Here is a 21008-nt window from a genome sequence, read left to right as displayed (position 1 = left end):
TTGTATAGTTTCTATAAGCTCACTATGTTCTTTCATTTCAGTTCTTCTAAAAGCGGTATCAATTAAGTTCTTAATAGATTGAAAATGAGCTTGCATGTCTTTAGCTTTAATTTTGAAGTCAGACGCATCACTGCACATACTATTTAGCTGTATAAATTGACCATATGGTATATTTTTGATCAAATGTTTTGGATAATCGCTGTCTGCACGCAAAACTGTATTTAAATCTGTTGATTTGGGGAAAATAGATTTATTAAGAGAGCCCTCATCATTTACTGAAATTAACAAAACTAGGGAAAAAAAATCTTAGTTTGGCCATATTGATGTTGTGTATGTAATCTCTAAACAAAAATAGATCAGTCTCGGATCATGTCCATGTGAATAACACATCATCAATAAATGTTCATATTAATAACAAATAAACAAATAGCAATCAATTGTGGGAGGCCTGCAGCATGACAAGATGTCATATCACGCTGGGGGCAAGCAGCCATATCAAAGCACTCCACGCTGGAGCTGCCTGTGCCGCCCCAGATGACTGTGTTCATTGCAGAATTCTGCATCAGAACTGTCATACATGCATGCATACGTACATACATACATACATACATATATATTAGCTCAAAGAGCCAGCTGCCCAACGTTTCGATATGTTGTACATATCTTTCTCTCTCTCTCTCTCTCTCTCTCTCTCTCTCTCTCTCTCTCTCTCTCTCTCTCTCCTCTCTCTCTCTCTCTCTCTCTCTCTCTCTATATATATATATATATATATATATATATATATATATATATATATATTTTTTTTTTTTTTTTTTTTTTTTTTTTTTTCTAAACCAATTTTCTTTGTTTTGTGTAAGATTAAAATCTTCTGTCCTGTAAACACTATACCAGAATAACTTTGCTTCTGTTTTTTCTTACTTTTACTTGTCCTTGTATAGTTTTTGACTGGGAACAACCCATTAGGATAAATAGTATTTCATGCCATGTCAGAATAGAACAGACACTTGTATATGTGAAACTATACACATATGAAATTAGTTTTTTTATTTTATTTTATTTTTTATTAATAATTGCAGTCGAAATATCTTGGGCTGGTGAAACGGTCTAAATTGAGATCTGGTCCTAACTGAAGGAGGTTTTCCCGACTGTTTTCAAATTGTCATGGAATTTCCATTGTATAGACCTTTGCCTTTTAGTGAGGAATATAATGAAGTAATATTAATAACCAATTACCCACATACTCATACTAAAGTATTGCAAATGATTTAGTGCTAATCACTTTGTGTACAGTGTAGATGTGAATTAGATGTGCTTAAAACCCAGAGGAAAAAATAGTAAAGAAAGACTTAAAATAACAAAGTCTTGGTTGTGTTAGTGGAGTGCACAGGGCCCTGATGCCTCATGCTATAGAGGTGTTGAAATCCTGTGGCTGGCCTGAATCACTGAGAGGCTATTGTTTTCCTAAATTCTGGCTGATCTTGATGGAATCTAATTTGTTGCTATAGAGGAATTGGAGACACAGGAATGTTGCATTGCAGCTGAGAAAAAACAGAATGCACTTTCTTGGGACACAGAGAAGCTTTGTTTTTATTAAGATAACTGTGTACTCTGTTAGGTAAAACAGAGGTAAAAACCAGAGTAGTGCCTCAAAACAAGTAGAACATGCTTTGTGAGTAGACCAGCAGTTCAGATAATGTCTTTATCAGCAGGCAGACTCTAGTACTTCTAATCAACTTGGATTTTAGGTCCTTACATTGTTTATTATTATTAATAATAATAATAATAATAATAATAATAATAATAATAATAATAATAGTTTATTTGGTAGATGCCTTTATTCAAGGCGACTTTTAAATAGTGTGGTTTACAGTAAGTGCAAGTACTACTAGAATACACAGTCTTGTTGAAGAAACACGGTTTGTGAATGCTGGCTAAGTCGAGTAATTATTTAATTTCTGCTTGAGCTTGTCTGTGGCACCAGATGAAAACAAAAACAAATTCTTCCACGGTTTTGTCATCGTTATCTGAGCAAGAAGCCTAACCCATTAAGTAATTGATTGCGCACCTCATTCACAACACTGCCACTTTGAAGTGTATCTATATTCAGTCACTTGCACTTTCAGATGTGGTGCAGAACCTCTAACTAATGAATATTGGGGTGAATAGTTAAATGCAAAAACAATGTTTTCATAGTGTTTGTTTTTTTGAGTTTAATGGTCTTCGCGTCTTTCTTTCTTTCTCCTCTCTCTCTCTCTCTCTCTCTCTCTCTCTCTCTCTCTCTCTCTCTCTCTGTTTCTTTGATCCTTGCAGGCGACCAATGGCAGTGGCGGGTTCAACGATTATTCCTCTTCTGTCCCATCAACTCCCAGCATCAGCCAGAGAGAGATGCGGATCGAGACCATTGCGGCCTCCAACACACCCACTCCTATCCGCAAGCAGTCCAAGCGCCGCTCCAATATCTTCACAGTAAGTATGCGCCAGCTGATGCAGGGAAGCAGTCGCTCTCATTACTAGACACTGGCAGGCTTTTTCAAACATAGGAGGAGGTCTTCAAATAACCTAGGTCACCAGCAGCCAAACTGCAATTAAACCTGGGTGGGTTTAATTTTTATGCACCATGTTGCACCAAATGTGGGTGATGAAGGCTTAGGTTATCTTAAGACCTCCTAACCTGTATAAATATCAACATTAACATAATTAAAAAAAAAAAAAAAAAAAAAACGTTATTGTATAGTAATGAGCTTGTGAAACGTCTCTTAACTTTTAGTTATATTTATTACAACTAGTAGGATCCTCCTGTACAACCCCCACTGCCCTCCCAACCCCGTGTCCGCAGATCCTTGCTTTGCTTCTCAGTTTCCCCTTGTTGGGGAGAGGCGGGACTGGAGCAGCCCTGCTTTCCCCCCTGCAGCAGTTCTTATCAGCACCACAGTGCTGCTGTCACGGTAGCAGCAGTAGTTGTGCTTTAGAGCACAACTACCTTTTGCAGTTGGGGGAGGACAGCAGAGAAGGATCTGTGCTAGTTCCCCTGTTTTTCCCTCCCCCTATTAGGTAGTGACTAACCCTGTCCACCAGAGAAATGAAACGCTGCTGCTACGCGTGATGGAGATGCCGAAGCACGCCACATTCCCAGTTTGGATGCCGGACTGGCAGGCGGAGCGAGAATTTCAACTAATGACCTTCTGAGAATCTGCCAGAAAGGGTCCAGTACGCTGGCAAAAAAGACAGCAGCGACCCACTAGAACGGCAAGCTTTCCTTGTCTTAAAGGAAAATCTTGTAATTTAACAAAAAAAAAAAAAAAAAGAAACAGGAGGCCATTGCCCAGCTTTCATACTGTACACAGATGTAGGAATTTCCTACTTAAAAAAAAAAAAAAAAAAAAAAAGATATATATATATATAGTATAGTATAAAATGTGTTTTTATTTGGACATGGACAGAACAGGGGTGCAAATTTGGCGCTATGGCGCTAGATTCTAGCGCCAGGGTACCTCATATAGTGCTAGCAACATTAAATTCTGGCGCTGCGTTACATTTTCTTTTGTATTGATATTCCTTAGCAGCCATAGCTGATAGTTTCTCGTTGGGTCTGGACTACTCACATGATCCACCCATGCTCATCCACATACACAGGAGAGTAGTTTGTTGTGCAAGAAGTTTCACTGCAGAAAGTGGTCACAAACATGTCTTTCCAGTGCACTTTTACCCAACTATAACATTAAAAACTAATTGAAGAGTGGGGGAGGGGGGCTTGATGAGGGGGGGGGGGGGGGGGGGGTTGATAATTTAGCACCAGCAGGCTCTCTGGTGCTAAACTTTCAAAACAGTTTAGCACCAATTTTCAAAATGATTTGCACCCCTGGGACAGATGCAACAGCATTTTATTTTATGAAAAAAAAAAAAAAAAAAAAAAAAAAAATCAGATTGATGTGAGAGAATCCACTGCCTTCCCCTTTTGTTATCAACTTTGATCTTCTCTTTTTAAAGTTAAAATAAACATATAAACTATTTATTGATACTTTTAAAGTAATTTTTTCCATATGTCTGTCGTGGCTGTTTTTTTTTGTGATATGGTTTACCAAGGTGCTGTATTCCCTTTATTTAAGATACCTCGTAACTGAATTGCATTTTAAAATGCATTTATATACTCCATAAATTCCATTTGGCTGTCCTATGAAGGAGTGTGTTAAGGCTTGTTCACAAAATTTTTTTTTTTTAAAAATTCGGAGGACAAGTTTTTATTTGCTTCTTGGAATCGGCTACTAATCTTTACTAATTAAAAAAGAAAGAAAATGGCAGGGACAAATACTTGTTGAGCATCATTATCATGAAAGGTGGAACTAATGTATTCAAAGTGCAATGCATTATTAAACCATGTAGAGTAGCAAAAAAGCCAGTTCAGTATTATATTAATATGACGTTATTTTAGCTATAGTTTTTTTTTTTTTTTTTAAAGAAGCTATTTAAACTCAGGAAGGGGATGCTGCATCTTCTGGTTTTGTGTTTTTGTTTCTTTTTAAACTAGCACTTTTCAATCAGCATGTCATTTCTCCCAGTTCCATCATTCACACAATGTGTCTTCATATCCGTGTCTGCACAAATTACTGTAATAACCGAAAGAGCCACTTGGTGGCGCCAGATTTTAAAGTTCTGCTTAGTAGACCTTCTGGAGCTTCCTTTCAGATGTTTTCGTTAAAGAAAGGGTAGTTTTGGGGCGCTATATCATTATTGAAAACCATTCATTTAATTGTGTCATCAAAATGCTAAAGGCTTATGGCAAACACTCCATGGCTCTACTTGCTTGTTTAGTCCTTTTAGTTGTCCTGGTAGTCTTTTCTTAAAACCATGTCACTGTCTCCATCTATGGTAACACCATACTTGTCTGTTTCGTCTGTCCTGATGTATCCATCTTTGACAGATTTGATGTCCATTGAAAAAGTAAACTGATTGGTTTAACTTGCCAAATCTTCTATTCTTTCAATATTTGCAGATTTGCGCAACAGTATCCAACTTTTCTTCGACAAAAAGGGCTTTCCAACTCCTTCCTAATTAGAAGAACATGGTGGCATAAAAAAAAAAAAAAACTGCACCTTGTGCCCCCAAAAATTTATTTTTTCCCCCCATTGATTCTTCTGGTCGGATAAAAGACATGTGGACGTAGTGTTGACAGAAAGACCAATCGCCTCAGTGACTGGCAGTGTGCAGTCTGGAGGAATGTGTAGCATTTCTCCACGAATTACAAGATTACAACGTAAAAACAAGCAAAGTATGTTTAATGTGAAGTTAAGAATCACCTGGTTTATGCACAAGATAAACCTCTTAATACTCACCGTGGAATCGCCAGAATCTAGGATCTCGGCATCACTCAATTGACAGTTCCTTGTACTCTGCTGTATTTTTTTTGTTTTTCCTAAACGCCGACTTGGACATTATTATAACCATACAGAACTACCGTTCGCATATGTTACACCGCCTTTTGCCAAAAAACAGACTTATGGACTAAAAGTGACACACTGCTGTCCTTTTTTTCTTTTTTCTTTTTTTTAAAGCACATATTGAAAGAAGACTCTGGGACTGGGGAAGGGGAATGTGGGGAATGGTTTAGTAGGATTTTAAGGTTTAGATTTTATGAAGGCCTTCATATTTAATAATGTATTCTTATGATAGGAATAATGTGTAGTAATAATAACAAACTGAAATGCTTCAAGCTGTTAGGGATTGCACTGAAATGTCTGAATGTGTTTTATTCTCGGTATGGAGGTTTTCAAATGTTAAGAAGCACTTTGGACTGATTGCCGATTCCTAGGCTGTATATCTTGTATTGTATTTTATTTACTATGGTATTCTATAAAGATATATTATATATAAATATATTGTCACTTCTATATTTTGTGAGGAACTGCTATGGTTAAACAACTAAACTTGTTGAATATTTGGAAGTGAACCTGTGATTTTATTTGTATGGTGTCTGTATAAAAAGAAAATAAAATATTTAAAAATATATACCACTGAGTGATTTTACTTCCAATTGTCTCCAACTTGTTAATTTGAGACAACATCATTCATGTTATGACTGGTTCCATCACTGTTTTGTCTGTATGAATGTGCCGGTATACCAAGTGAATGAGTTTGTACAATGGAATTGGGGTTATGGTTTTGTTAATACTGCCGTTGGTTTGCATTGCTGTAGCAGAAAGTGGAAGCAAACAGAAGTTAATCCTATGAAACATTTCATGGTTGTGTAACAGTATGTTGTCTTGATGGCTAGCCAATGATTCCAGCTGTTCACAGGTACATGGAACCTTCAGCAATGTATTGTGGTCACTTTAAGGGGTGTAAAACTGATTTTATAACTGATGTTTGAGTATGATATGGAGTTCTCGACATATTTCTATGTGCTTTTCAGGATGGATAAAAATCGTGATTTCATTTTTGGTTCCTGTATTAAACTCTCCTTTCTCCTACAGTAACCTTGTTTTATTTGTTTATCTTTTAGGGATTTATCAACGGAAAAGAGGACAGGGTTTTAATGGTTTTACATGAGGTTGATTTTGCGGTTTCAATACAGAACTTGAGTGTACTTGAGTCATGACTCGTTTTTGTTTTATTTGTTTATATGCTGTTTGAAGTGGTGTTTGTTTGTTTCTGTAATGAATTTGATGTTGCACCTTGATGTGTGTGGTTTGTTTGTCTACCCCCTCCCCCCCCCCCCAAATCCGGAACCTGCACCGGTTGTCGTGTGACCAACTTAAAATATTTCGTTCTCTTGCAGTCTCGAAAAGCCAGCGAGCAGGCAAAGAGCGTGGACTGTAAAACAGACAACATTGGAAGTGGACGGGCCATTCCTATAAAACAGGTTAGTAACAAAGGAAAAGGCTGCTCAGAGAATGCTAGGCCCATCTCATTACAGAACCTAGTATGAACAGGAAGGTACAAGACGCTTAAGATGAAATGGCTGTTTTGTACAGTCTCTTCATCCTGTGGTTATCTACTGTATCTTTTGTTTTGACAGATTGTTTTATAGAGCAGCTGCTGTGCTTTATTTGTCAACTTACCGTTATTGTCTGGGGTGTTGTTTGGTACAGATTTCTACTCTGGGGTGCAGGTGGAAGCTTAACAGAATATTTCTTATCAAAACATTTTGTTACACAAGTGCATTTTTAAATCATTAATCAAGTATCCTTACAACGGATGTCAATAATAATAATAATAATAATAATAATAATAATAATAATAATAATAATAATAATAATAATAATAATAATAATAATAATAATAATATAATAATAATAATAAATCAAAGATCCTCCAGCATCATTTATTGTATTTATTTATTAGGGACACCTACAATTATAACATAAGTGTCACTTACGTGACACAAGATGCATTGTATTTTCAATTTAGCCAGGAGGCTAATTTCCATTGACAGCCCCCGGCCTTACCACCGATAATGAGGGAACATTAATTCAAATGTATTTGTGAACTCTGACTGAACAAATTTAAAGCAGTAGCAGTGTTAGCTTGCCTGAGAGAACTGGGGCTCCAGTGTCATTGTTTCAACAGAGTCGTGTGTCATTTTCACACATCTCTTCTGTTTTTTACTCTATATTTTGTTATGGAGCAGAAGGCCACAAGTATGTGGATTTTAAAAACCGCAGTAAATACAAGGGCAATCTGGATCCCACTCATCAATTACTACGAATCATTTTGGACTATGAAAAATGATTGATCAGCTCATTAATTGGACATCTGATTGCTCTATCTGTATATATTGGATATTTATTTGAAATAAGCCCCAAAAGTGATAATAACCGAACAGTAGTTATATGGTTCAGTGCACTTTTATCACTTCGATACATTTCATTACAGTACAGAATTGCTTATCTTTTTTTCTGTTACAGAAAATTGAGATTTAAGGTTGTTGATTCCAATACACAAATAATGTATTTACTCTACCATTGCAAGGGTTGGTTTCTCCCAGTAGGTGGTGCTGTTTGACAGGCAATTTGTTGAGTCTGAACTGTTTCAGATACCTCTCTTACTTCTGGCTTAAAAACCGCAGTACGTTGTTTTTGTTGTGTAAAGGCCCACAACCACAATATATGTTTCTGTCTCCTTACTGTTTATCAAAAAAACTAAAATTTGCTTTAAGAATAACAAAGGTAGCAAAAGCTTATTTTTGTTAACTGGTTTAATTTGAGTATTTTATGGTACATTTGAAACAGCTGAAACCAAGGCCACATGTACAATCTAAAAAGTTTGTTAACCGTTCTTGGTAAACATAATCTGATCTAATCTACTCTAATGAGTGACTTCCTAAGATTGGTATGTTAAATATTCTATTGATGGATTGGAATTCATGTAACACTTTGAGGTAGGACCATACAGCATATACTTTGAATTTAGTTTATTTATTTTGTTCAGTCTTTAATACATGGTTTTGATTTTATTGCTCTAATTTGGATATTATCGTTTCTGCTTCTTGATGACAAAGATTTTATTTTAAACAGAATCAATTTGTATATTTCTTTCAATATGTTTTATATTAACGGAACTATCGTTCCCTAGAAAGAAAAAAAAATAAAAATTCCTTCTTTTAAGTGTCAGTTTCTGTTTTATTTTCTTAACATTGAAACTTCAGGATTAAATGTGTTTAAACTTTAACATATTGGTAAACCAGTCAGATAAGCCATCACAAGAAGCAATCCCTCACATTTTATAAATTAATGTATTTCTATATAACGTTTACTGTACAACATATTATTGTATATGAACAGTGAAAAATATTGAATATAAAAATGGCCTACACCGTACACTAAATACAATGTAAGCACTAGTGTACCACCTGTATGTGGCCTGCATTTACATCAAGCAAAACTCGGAGAGCTAAATACAGAGAGCTAACAACATAATTCCACTAAATCGTGTCTCGTACGTGCTGCCATCCTTCATATATCTCACATTGTCCTATATAAAAAATGCACACATTTTCATAGCATTATAAAAACAAAAATGGTGCTTGCACTCTCTTCCTTGCTGCACTTCCCATGGATGAAACATAGCTGACAAACATGCGTTGCTTCTGAGAGTTTGAGGTCCAGTAGGAAAAACGTTTCAGAATTAAGACAATTACTCTTCCTGAGTGTATTTTGTAAGTATATATTTCTCCAGAAATAACACCAAACAAAAACATCAACGAAAACACTTTCTACATTTGCCATGTATTTTGTTTAAAGGAAGTCAAACTCCCAGGAGCTTCACACATTGGCTTTCCAATACCAATTGCTGATTTTCCTATGAATGATTCAGTTTTGACTTGGTTCCTTTAAGCAATCTCTCGAAATTGGCCGAAAGTGTAGCATTGAAGTATCCGCATGTTCTTCAGCTTCAAATACATTACCCTTAAAAAATCAAATTCACCTTTACCATGTGTGCATTTTTCATATAGGAGAATTTGAGGCCTACAAAATAATTGCAAAACATAGTAAGAATTATTTTTGTTAGCACAACATACTGCGACATACTTTCAGTTTTAGAACATTTCTGAAAATAAATTACGTGGAAATCATTTATTTTGGGTCTGAACCAATTTTGTTTGGTTTTGCTGTTTTTTGGTTTTTCAGAATGTATCAGTCAAGAAAAGACACGACTTTAATTGACAGCACTGAATAAGGGTTAAAAATACTGTACTGTATAATGAAAATAAACTTAATTATCAAATTACACCCTTGAGTAGTTAACTTGATTGTCATGTCTTGCTGCTAAGAATGTATCTGGAAGTTAGTTTCATGGTATTAAAGTTTTTACCATAACAGTAAAGAAATATTGACCCTTTATTGTACAGTGTAAACACACTGTTTTACTGTAACCCGGCTACCCTGCTTTTACTAATCTAGCTGCTTGCCTTTTTGGGTTGTGTAATGTTTGCTGTGCTGACTCGATGACCTTGTGAACAAAGGGGTTGTATTTTTCTAGAGAAAACTGCGATTTAAATAAATGCATCCAGACAGGTAGCAGCCCTCCAAATACCTGATCCTTTTGGAAAAGAAAACATTTATATTTTTGCTAGTTGGGGTATTTATTTATTTAATTTGTTGTTGACACACACACACACACACACACACACACACACACACACACACACACACACACACACACATACACATACATACATACACACACACACACAGTAGATGCTGGTTATTAGCAACCCTGATAGACAACTTTCGGTTATTAACAACATTTTCTCAGGAACCAATTCCATCCCATAGATTTTAATGTTAATGGAATTCTGATATTAGCAACTGCACGCCACTTATTGACAACTTTTTTTACTAGTTGCCAGCGCTGCAGAGCGCACTTGCATGATTTATGCGCATACTTCATGCAGCTTTTATAACACACTGACTTTGCAACTGTGTATTTCTGGCGGACTGAGGCAGAATCGTGGCTTTGAAACTGGCCACATAGCTGCACGCAAAATTGAGATGGATTTACAGCGGGAGGTGGTACATTGTAAAAAGCAGACAGCGTTGGACAATTTCTTATTTTAAGTGTGTTTTTTAGAATTGATTGTAACACATATTTTTTTATGTTTGCTTTACTGATTGTAAGGGCAGTTGTAGTACTATTTAAGACTACTCCCTTTTTATGTTTTACACATGGTGAAGTAAACAGTTCTGTATTTCGTGTTTCTCATGTTCATTTTTTAACACTAAAACATGTAATCCAGTGCCATATTTGTACAACTACAGTATATATTGTTGTTCCATATAAATACACTTGAAAACGGGGGCGTTTCGCTTATTGGCAACTTTTGGTTCATGACATCTTTTTGCTGGGAACCGAGAGGTTGTTAATAAGCGGCATCTACAAGCAACCAGACTTTGTTTGTTTGTTTGTTTGTTTGTTTGTTTGTTTTACCAATTCCATAATCTCCTGCTTGTGATACCCAGCAACTTTAGATAAGTATTCACGTCTCAGCTGGGCTGAATAAGGAATCACTCCACCATCTGATACACTCAGTCTGAAGAATTTACATAACATTTGGTTGTCCAGTTTTTCAAGAGGGATATTTGTGCAAACAAACGCCTCTGTCAGGTCAAAACCTAATGTGTTTCGTGCTTTGCTGTTTTCTGTGGACTTTTGGAACAGGGAAGTTATTGTTTTTTGTTTCTTTTCAAGTAAAGCAGTCGCAGTACTGCTATGCATTTACACCTTTCTCTTTCGGTGAATAGTTGAATCTAAATGCATGTCAACAGCCGATTCTCGATAGTGATCTACAGTAATGTTGCAGGACGAACAGAAGAGCTTACCTCCATCGCTGTGTAAAACTCCTGCAGGATACTGCTTTACGTGATCTGCTACTGACACATTTTTAGCCTTTTTAGAGACATCCATTTTCTTGTTTACAGTGTGTAGTATTTTAATTTCCCACCTAGATTGCATATAGTCACATGACATAATCACTGCACAGCACCATGTACATGGTACACGCAGGCACACAGCAGAGACTGTACAGTTTCATTAATGTGATTATTATTATTTTTTTTTTTTTGATTATACAAATTGTAAAAATCGCAGTATTGGTCTAATTTCACGATTTCCGCGCAGCCTGTGAAATCGTGATTTACACAGGGCCTTAGTAATATCCCATCACCACTACGCAATGACATGGCCCAGGACTGAATGGCACAGGGTGTTTTAGGGCAGGATTGAGGTGTCCTGATAAAAGTTTATATTCGGTTGGATGGGGTTATCAGTCCAGAGATTACAGATTTATTTTTCATCATGGATTGTGTGGTTTGTCTCTGGGGCTGGGTAGAGACTACTGGTGTTCAGTTTTCAAACTAAGGTATGCTATCCTTGTCTTTTGCCATGGCTTTTTACTTTGTGAGCTTCTTTTATTTATTTATTTATTTATTTATTTATTTTTTAAATGTTCATTGGTTGAGTAATTGCACCGATGCCCCATTTGGATTCTCACATAGCTAGCTGTCCAGTAACATGCTCCAACAATATGCACGTGTTTTCATTAATATTTAAAAGATGTTGTGAACAGTCTTACTTTTAATATACTAGTATTGTATTAACTGAACTAGCTGCAGGTTGAATAAAATGTGAAAAAGCTATGATTGAGTCCAGAGAAAACCCATGGGCATGGTCAAACAGTTTGGCGATTCACTCTTTCATCCCTCTTCTGTGCATCCCTCTTGTCTGCTTTCTTCTTTTGCCTAATCTCTCCAGATAATTTTTTTTATTTAGCCTAAGTAGCTTAAAAGGTCACCGCCAGTGCAGTGTGACCCAATGCATACGGCTTGCATGCAAGTATGCACAAAGTGTAAGCAAACTACCACAGGGATTAAAGATGCAAAGCACCCAAAACAATATCTGCACAACCAAGTGAAAATTCTTCAATTAGTGGCCAGGTTGAAATATAAAGGTGGCACAGAGGTCAACTTCAGATCAGTTCAAATATTTAAATCCACCAAACACATTAAAGCTGTCTGCTCTGTGCATAATTGAATTAGGAGCTGTGTTTCAAAGCAGAGTTTGTTCCCAGTATCATTTCAACAAACAAAAGATCAGGGCCAGTTTGCAGTGTGGTGCAGGGGAAGATGAGGGCAGTTCAAATCCAATTAGGAAAAGAGAATGGAGGGAACTGGGGGTGGTGGGGGGATTTATCTAGACCAACCCAGTCAAATGCACAAATCACAGGGATCAAAGGGGATGTGCGAGCATAATTACCCCCTGTAAGGCAAATTACACACTACTCCACCCCCCACCCGCCCGTCTCCTTCAATAGAAAATAAGGAAAACAATTCTTTGAGTCCTACAGGGCAGTCAACACTAGTCCTTTGTATTCTCCCCTGCTTTTGCTATCATAGCACAAAAGATAGTGGTATCATTCAGATGCAGTGACAGGAAGCAGGTTTAACTTGAGCACAGCAATTGGATGGAAAGATGTTTCCTTGCTGGGAAAATATGAATGCTGCCGCCTAACCTGGCTGGTGTTGGTAAATCATTTAATGCCAGGACTGTATCAGTCTGTCATAGTCACTGCTTTATGATGTACTTTTTATTTTTATTTTATTAAAAATCTAGTTATTGACTTACAATAACCTGAAGTTTTGAGACAAAAAATAGTAAATGCAGTACATGCTTCTATAACCATGATAATAACTCGAACCATTAAAATGGCACTAAAAAGTAAAACTATAAAGAGCAAGTTAAATAAACAACTGCTTACTGTGTCCTCACCGACCCAAAACATGAGCAAAATGGTTTGTCTTCTTGACAGATTCTCATTTGACCTAGATGTTTAGGAATAAATAAGCAGTAACATATCTTGTACTTTCCAAGGTCTTTATTGACCCCCTCGTCCTTCAACTATGCTAAAAAGAATCCTTGAAATTATGAAAATGATTCCATGTGGAAGTGTTAAGTCCCATCTTGCCCTAACCCTTTCCGTTTTCATGAAACCCCTGATAAAGCCAAGCTAGATAACCACGGCTGTTGACAGGTACCCCAGGTATCACAGGCCTCCTGCAGTTGGAGAGAGGTCAACTCCTGATGTGTAAATAAGGCTTAAACACAACTGTGATGGGATAAATGAAACTCTTCCACACCCCACTGACACAGATTAAGATCGGCATCTCATCTCCCTTCTGACACAGGGCCAGGACCAAAGGCTTCTGTTTGTTACAGTTTATCACACTTTGAGGTGGAATAGCCTGGAGATTAGATAGGCGGTATTGAGGTACCAAGAGATCATGGATAATAAGAATGAAGTGTTATGGGTTAGTCTTTTTTTTCTCCTTCGATGGTGATTGATCACTTTTTGTAATTCCGCATTTCAAAGTAGAGTTTAACAAGCATATAAGGCACTGAACTGCAAATGCGCTGACAGGTGGAAAATGAACGCTGGATTTTAGCTGGGCCTGTGTGTCACCTACACCTTAGGGCTCATTAAGGTGTAGGTGACAGGAGTGGACAAGCAGGTGAGACAGCATGCATATCAACCCTGGACTCCTGCTAAACTGCTACTGATAAAGCATCATTTTTCCAAAGGAGACACCAATAGAAAGCTAATGCTGGGTTTGTGAAGTCCAAAGGCAGACAAGGGCAGGAATAAATGACAGATTTTGTGTTTTTTTTTTTTTTTTTTTAATAGAGACAATATGGATGTCAACAAATGCAGTTGTAACATGAACACGTCAGCCATTACCTGCTAAGTAATTGATTGCAGTGACAGCTGTCACAGGCCCAACGTGAGAGCACGTAACAAAGCACAGGGGTCAATTATCTACAAGTAATGACCACTGCTGAGGATGTTAATGGTATTATAATCCAAACAAATGTGGATTTTTCTGTGTGTATGAAGACATTAAATGTGGTTTTAGGTTATATTTTGGACTGGATTGCTAGGCTGATTAGGAAATGATGCTACTGTTCAAAGTGAGTTGATCCAAGCGGTTTATAATGCTACCTGATGTTTTTTGTAAGTGGACTCCTGTCAGTTTGGGACCGAGCCAAGACCTGCAGACCTCATTTTACTTAAATTAGGAGAGTAGTATTGTTTGTCTCTTCAGAAAGGCTAGACTAATCTGAGGGTGAATTTCCATGACAAACCATGCACAAACCACAAGCCCAGCAAATGCACAGTACAGTTTTAGAACTCTCCTTCATTTTCAACAAACTAAGGAAAGTAGAAAATGCAGGCCTATATTCTTTACAAAGTAGGTCTCTGTGAAGAAAATAGAAATTGTCAACATGCATTATTTTCCTAAAAATGGTTTGGATGTTGAATGTTTGGGATATGAATCCCAAAGATTAAAATCAATGAATGGGATGAGGTATATCACGATGGGGAAATACATTTTTATTTTGTATTATGTTACAGTATTTCATTTTTGTGTGTGTGTGTGTGTGTGTGCTAACCTTTCTTGTTCATTTTAGATGCACTGTTACAGTGAACTGCTGTCATTCTAGAAAGGCAGGCCAGTTAAAAGAAGCTCCCTGCTGTGACACAAGATTACATTTAAATTACCATTTGCAATTTTCAATCAATACACAAGTGTACAATTAAGCTTGCTGTTGAAATTCCAATCATATAAACGAGGAATAGCAATCAGGCCTCAGAGAGCCATCCCAGACTCCTGCTCAATTTCATGAGGGGCTGCTTCACAGCTTCCCAGTGCTCTGGTAGAGGGGCTCTCACGTTGCTCAGGAACGCTTTATTGTCACAACACCAGTCCTTTTAATTTCCCAGCAATTTCAAGCTAAATTAATTAGAATATCGTTTTAATAACTTTTTATGATAACATTATGTATGCCTATGCATGTCTCTCAACCCAGAGATCACTATGAAATTGGACTGGGAAGTATCTTTCTAGCTGTGTGTTAATGTAGAGTCTCTTTAAATATTGGATGTTCAGCTGTACATTATCAGAATGACATCTTTAATTAAGGGGTATTGTATGTGGTTTTTCTAGGAATCTAGTTGCATTTTTACACTGTTTTGACCTGAGGATATGCCTTTGCATTTAATTGACTAATAGGCTAGGCTGTTTAATATGCTATAGTTGTGGTCCTCACTTGTGACTTTTTCAATCAGTGTCTGCCCAGGAAATGGTTCCAGCCGTGCTCAATTATTGAATTGAGCCATCCAGCCTTGCTCTTACCAGGTATTTCATTGTTTTAAGTGTCTTAGGACCTGTTAGGAACAGAGTAAAAGAGTCACGGGCGAGTACCACTGCTTTAGCTTTTTAAACACAAGGAGAGAGTGCCTGGAAAAGGGTCGCATTGCTTGAATTGAAGGAACTTCCACTGCTAGTTTAAGGTTGATGCCTTTGGCAGCCTGACTGAAAGTGCACAGGTCATCGATCTATTGTTATTGTGGAAATGGGCTATGGAACTATGTGGAGTACCCCCTGAAACCAAACTGCAATTTTCACTTTAAGATGTCAAGCTTCTTCTGAAGATGAGTCGCTTGACCCTGTTCCTTCTCTTTTGCGTTCCTCAGACCACATAAGGGGTGGGACGTGGAGCTGTTCAGTTGGCCACATACCTGAAAGATAATGAAGTCAAGTGATTGGTCACATAGTTTATTTGCCTCTTTCACAGTGTTTTCCCTTTCTCTCTCACCTCCTCCAGGGTATTCTCCTCAAGAGGAGTGGCAAGTCTCTGAACAAGGAGTGGAAAAAGAAGTATGTTACGCTGTGTGACAACGGTGTCCTCACCTACCACCCCAGCCTACATGTGAGTGTTCAGCTAACTCTGTGCAACCTGCATGGATTGGCACAATGTGAAGTGTAACCTCGGACCTCTTTCAACCACAGGGAGGACTACATATTGCTTCATATTATTTGCTTGATACAATTCTGTGAGGCATTACCGCATTCAGCACTAAACCTACTATTAAATTTTAATTGGAGTTGCTGTGCTTAGAGCTAGTAGGCTTAAAGTGCATTCACCTGAGTTCAGGAGATGATCTTTACTTCCAGTTGCCTGCCATAGATACCCTGTAACATTTGGTTGAGTCAGCCAATGTGTCTTTATAACACTAAGAGGAAGCACCATCTTGTGATCTGTTTTGCTGGCAGTACACTTCTGTGCAGTAGATAGTGCTGTCTGTTACTGATATAAAGACACTGTGGCTGATCTAGCCCAAATTGCATCAGGCAACTAGAACTGAAGAGCTGCTCCTGAGCTCATTATCAATCCCCCTTAACACACACTTCGAAATAGTCATACATGCACATAATGGTATAATGGGTTCGGTTTAGATTAGTTATATTTCCTATACTACTAGAGCGGTCTACTGTTTTGAGAGGAGCTATCATTCCTAAACAACGCTATACTGTATGTCGTGACATAGCTAACATTTATGAAAAATTATATTCACACAGAAATAATAAAAGATGGGGATTAAAGCAATTACTCAGAAAAAACATGCCAGCGATACTGTTTTGTTCTGGAAACTTAATATATTAAACAGGCTACGGGGGGGCGGGGGGGTGGGGTTCTCCTAGAATGTGATGCTTGGTACTTAGTACTTGTGCAGTCCCTGCCAAGCTGCACTGTGCTTTCTGCTTGTATTTATTACCATGCTCTCTGCATGGCAGGGACGTGGTGCTGCCTGGGACATACATCTCTGTCAGGTCCCCACTGTGGTGCTAATGTCTCCTTAAACACTCGATACGCAGACAGCTCCCAGCCTCCACACACACACAGCCGCCTCCATTCACACGATTTTGTATTAATGCTAGCTGCTATGTTTAGTAACGGCTGAATCAGTCCAATAAAGCTCCACCCTAAGAAGGCGAAGTGATGGAGCCTCATATTCTGCAATAAAATCTCTTCTTCCTTAGGGCATGATCCACAGAAAAAAAAAAATGGAACCAGCAAAATACTTTTAAAAATGTTTGCTTTTTTTGTTTGTCTGTCATTGGGACCCCTCGTTCAATGGTGACCATCTGGCATTCCTCAAACTGCAGTTTGCAGTGACTGTACTGTTTAGGTTTTTGTTTAAACCTGGGTTCTAAATGTCTTTAAGAAAATAGAATATATTTTAAAAGATATGTTAATGTTATCATAGAGAAATAATATGACCTGATTAAAACAAAAAATGCAATTGTGTACAGCATCTGGAACTGGAGAGGAGCACCTTATATCTAGATCATGGCTGCATGTTTGGTTGAAGGCTATATCAGAAGCACTGTCCCAATTCATAAAACTCTGAATGGAAATGTGCTAGATTAAAATATTATACATACTGTGACAGTAGGTCATGGCTGAAATAACAAAACCTTTATCTTGGAAACCACTTCCAGTTTTAATGAACCTATGTATTGAGTTTTGTCCCCCACATTCTGTGGATGTAGATCAGGCTGACATGTTTTTATGGCACTGACGCATGTCATGTATTCAACTTTTTTCATTGTATTTGTATGTTACTGACACACTGTACCTTGTTAGTCATGTCAGGCCATTCACTGTGGTTTCTTCTGTTGAGATAGTGCTATGATGTAAATGATCTTATATGCGGCCAGCAGGGGGCACTGCTGTACATGCTTAATGCTGAATTTTGTTTATACTGTACACACATGCAGAACAGTGCATTTTTTGTTGAAAGATAATGCTAATGGTACTGAAACTATTGGTAGCTTCATAGGTAATATTTACATTGGTATACATGATTATATATATATATATATATATATATATATATATATATATATATATATATATATATATATATATATATATATATATATATTCAGCCGATGAAGGACTTGTAGTCCGAAACATCCTGATAATTGATTTGTAATCAATTATTCTACCTTCAAGTACCTGAAATACCCTTTTCTCTTCTTTCTTATTGATCATTTTGGTACACAGCAGTTTTCCTTTTTCTCAAACTTTATATATATATAAAATTGATTGTGTGTATGTATGTGTGTGTGTGTATATATAAGCACAGAACAGTTAATATCTTACTCAATAAACAATTACGAAAATATTTAGAATATGTTAGTATTCAAAACAAACCCTTTGCATCTACAAGATTGTGCATTTTTGGGTGAAACCAAAGTAAAATGTTTATTACCACAGCAAACATTTACTGTAAAACCAATGGAATAAATCCATAAGAATATACATGACATAGCATTAGAATAAAAATTATACTTCTAAAAAACTGTTTTATATGTGTATATATATATATATGTGTGTGTGTGTGTGTATATTGTTGCGACTTTCTGTATGTGGAATGAAGTAAACGAGAACCAAAACGGTGAGTTTTTTCCCCCTTCACTTTACAGCGCCATTTCCACGTTTTGTATTATTTGAAGTGTTAAGGTTCAATTTCAGTTTTCGTTTGTTTGTTCAACTACGAAAAGGTACAAGTAAATCTCATATTATTACTTTATGAAGACCTGTCGATGGCCGCTGTTTACTGTGAAGAAACGACAATGGCAAAGAATGAAAAAAATAAATAAAATGCGTTGTCAACTTTATGTACTATTTATTTTGGGAATAAACAAAACAACGTCTAACTTGAACTGCTATTTGGCATCCTTTGTTTTGTTGTCAATTCACTGGGGTAAAGTAAGTCCTACACAACTTATTCTTTACTCCTGGGATATTTTTCCATTTTAACGTGTTACATATTGTAAGGTCTTGCTGTAAAATAAAAGGCACACACACATAGGGGTCACGGCCATGCCCCCTGTCCCTGCTGCTATGCTGTCTCTGCCTGTGTACAGAGGAATATAATGGCTTTTATTACTTTTTGAAGAACAAATGAATATCGAACGAATATTTAAATTATGAGCGAATATCCGAACGTGAAAATCCTGTGTTTGTCCCAGCAGTAGTTTTAAATTGTTTTGGAGGGATACATGACCGTTTCTGATTTCCTCTGATTCCTCAGATCTGATGGCTTGGCGTTACTGAAACAGACTTGCAACAGGGAGATACAGCGTTTATATATTGCAGGGTTCCATTTTCATAAATAAACCAGTCACACGTGTGTACTACATGTTTCAACCCCTGTATGTACAAAGTTTGTCACCGGCTGTATCTATTGGTTTGGTTTATTACATTTTCTAAATGGAGTTGCTGCTAATGCTGTTCCCTAATTCAATGGTCTACATGTAGTACAGGGTTCCTGTCTGCCAGTGTCAGGCGTGACACACACACACACACACACACACACACACACACACACACACACACACAGAGAGAGAGAGATGGAGAGAGGTTCTCTTCAATTTCCCAGCCAGCAGAGCCATCCACACAATCACCTTCTGTTAATTCTATCTGCAACATCAATTAAATTGTTTGTAGAAACTAATTGAATGTGGCTTAATCACACATCTTAATAGCTTTCCACGCTTTGAACTCGCTGTTAATTCCAGTAATAAAATAAAATGAGAGCGCTCACTGGGTAATTAGCGAGGAGGCTTGCAAAGAAATTAGTGCTTTATGGCGTGTAATAAAAGGAGTGGAGTTGGCGTCTGATTCGATGGGCGATCTTTCTGTTTCTGCTGATTGCAGGGATTTCATTTTCGTTTTATTTATTCAAAGACATTGCATTCTTTTTTTTCCCTCCCCTTATCTCTTCATCAAGGCACCAGATTTAAGTAACAAACAGCAATGGTTATTTACCTTCCAGGCATGTGAACACATAAGTGAGCACTTGCATCAACATATGAAATGAACTGAGTAAGTAAAAGAAAAGCAGTAGGCAAGTGTATGTTAATAAACTATAATAATAAAGTAACAAACAAACTAATGTTAATAAACTAAATTAACACTGCACCCCTACACACATTAAGAAAAAATGCAGCAGCAGCATTACATGCCATTTTGTAGCAATGAAATCGGAATACAAAACGAGTCAGATATAAAGGTGGTTCTGGTAAGATAAACCAATCAGTTTTTATTTCCAGAACCGCTTTTGAAAAGACTGAATAAATCATTTTAATTAAAGTTTGATGACGATGAGTTACCGGATTACAAAACAGTACTGTATCCGTTATGAACGAATCACTATTGGTGCCAAGAAGCAAATTTCCTGTTCCTTTAGCCGTAGCAATGGGAAAAATCTGTTTCACGACAAGGGGGTTCCCTTAGGCAAAGTGTTCTCTTAGGAGGTGTTGCTATACACGGAGACAACTGTACTGTAGAATTGCTAGTTGTACTGCGTGTTATATTTTTGTGATTACAGTATCCGCAGGGGATAGAAGTATACATTAAGCTGTACAGAATGAGTGTGTGAATGATTTGAGAGAAATGTGCTTAGTCGAACAATTTGATATTGTATGTTTTTTTTTTTTGTTTTTTTTCATTTGGAGGAAGGTAAATAGAAAAAAAGAAATAAAAGAGAAAAGGATAGCATCTTTATAGGATAGATGCTTGCAAGTTGTTCTAAATGAAGACACATTGAGGGATTTGTTGAGTATTTCATTAACACCTATTGGTTTAAAACAACCAAGTTCGGT

The 21008-nt window shown here is 37.1% G+C and overlaps 1 protein-coding gene across 5 annotated transcripts in view; it reads left to right on the top strand.

Moving 5' to 3' along the window:
• The window catches only part of LOC117400573 (arf-GAP with GTPase, ANK repeat and PH domain-containing protein 3-like), a 215215-nt gene that overhangs the window by 134870 nt on the left and 59337 nt on the right, over positions 1-21008 (top strand). For all 5 annotated transcript variants that reach the window (XM_034000726.3, XM_034000725.3, XM_034000727.3 and 2 more), the window contains exons 8-10: positions 2311-2466; positions 6773-6856; positions 16156-16260. In XM_034000726.3, coding sequence (XP_033856617.1) covers positions 2311-2466; positions 6773-6856; positions 16156-16260 — 345 coding nt within the window. The remainder of the gene's footprint in view (positions 1-2310; positions 2467-6772; positions 6857-16155; positions 16261-21008) is intronic.

Source organism: Acipenser ruthenus, chromosome 4 (genome assembly GCF_902713425.1).
Source record: "Acipenser ruthenus chromosome 4, fAciRut3.2 maternal haplotype, whole genome shotgun sequence".
Lineage (NCBI taxonomy): Eukaryota > Metazoa > Chordata > Actinopteri > Acipenseriformes > Acipenseridae > Acipenser > Acipenser ruthenus.
This window is presented reverse-complemented; position numbering and strand designations above follow the sequence as displayed.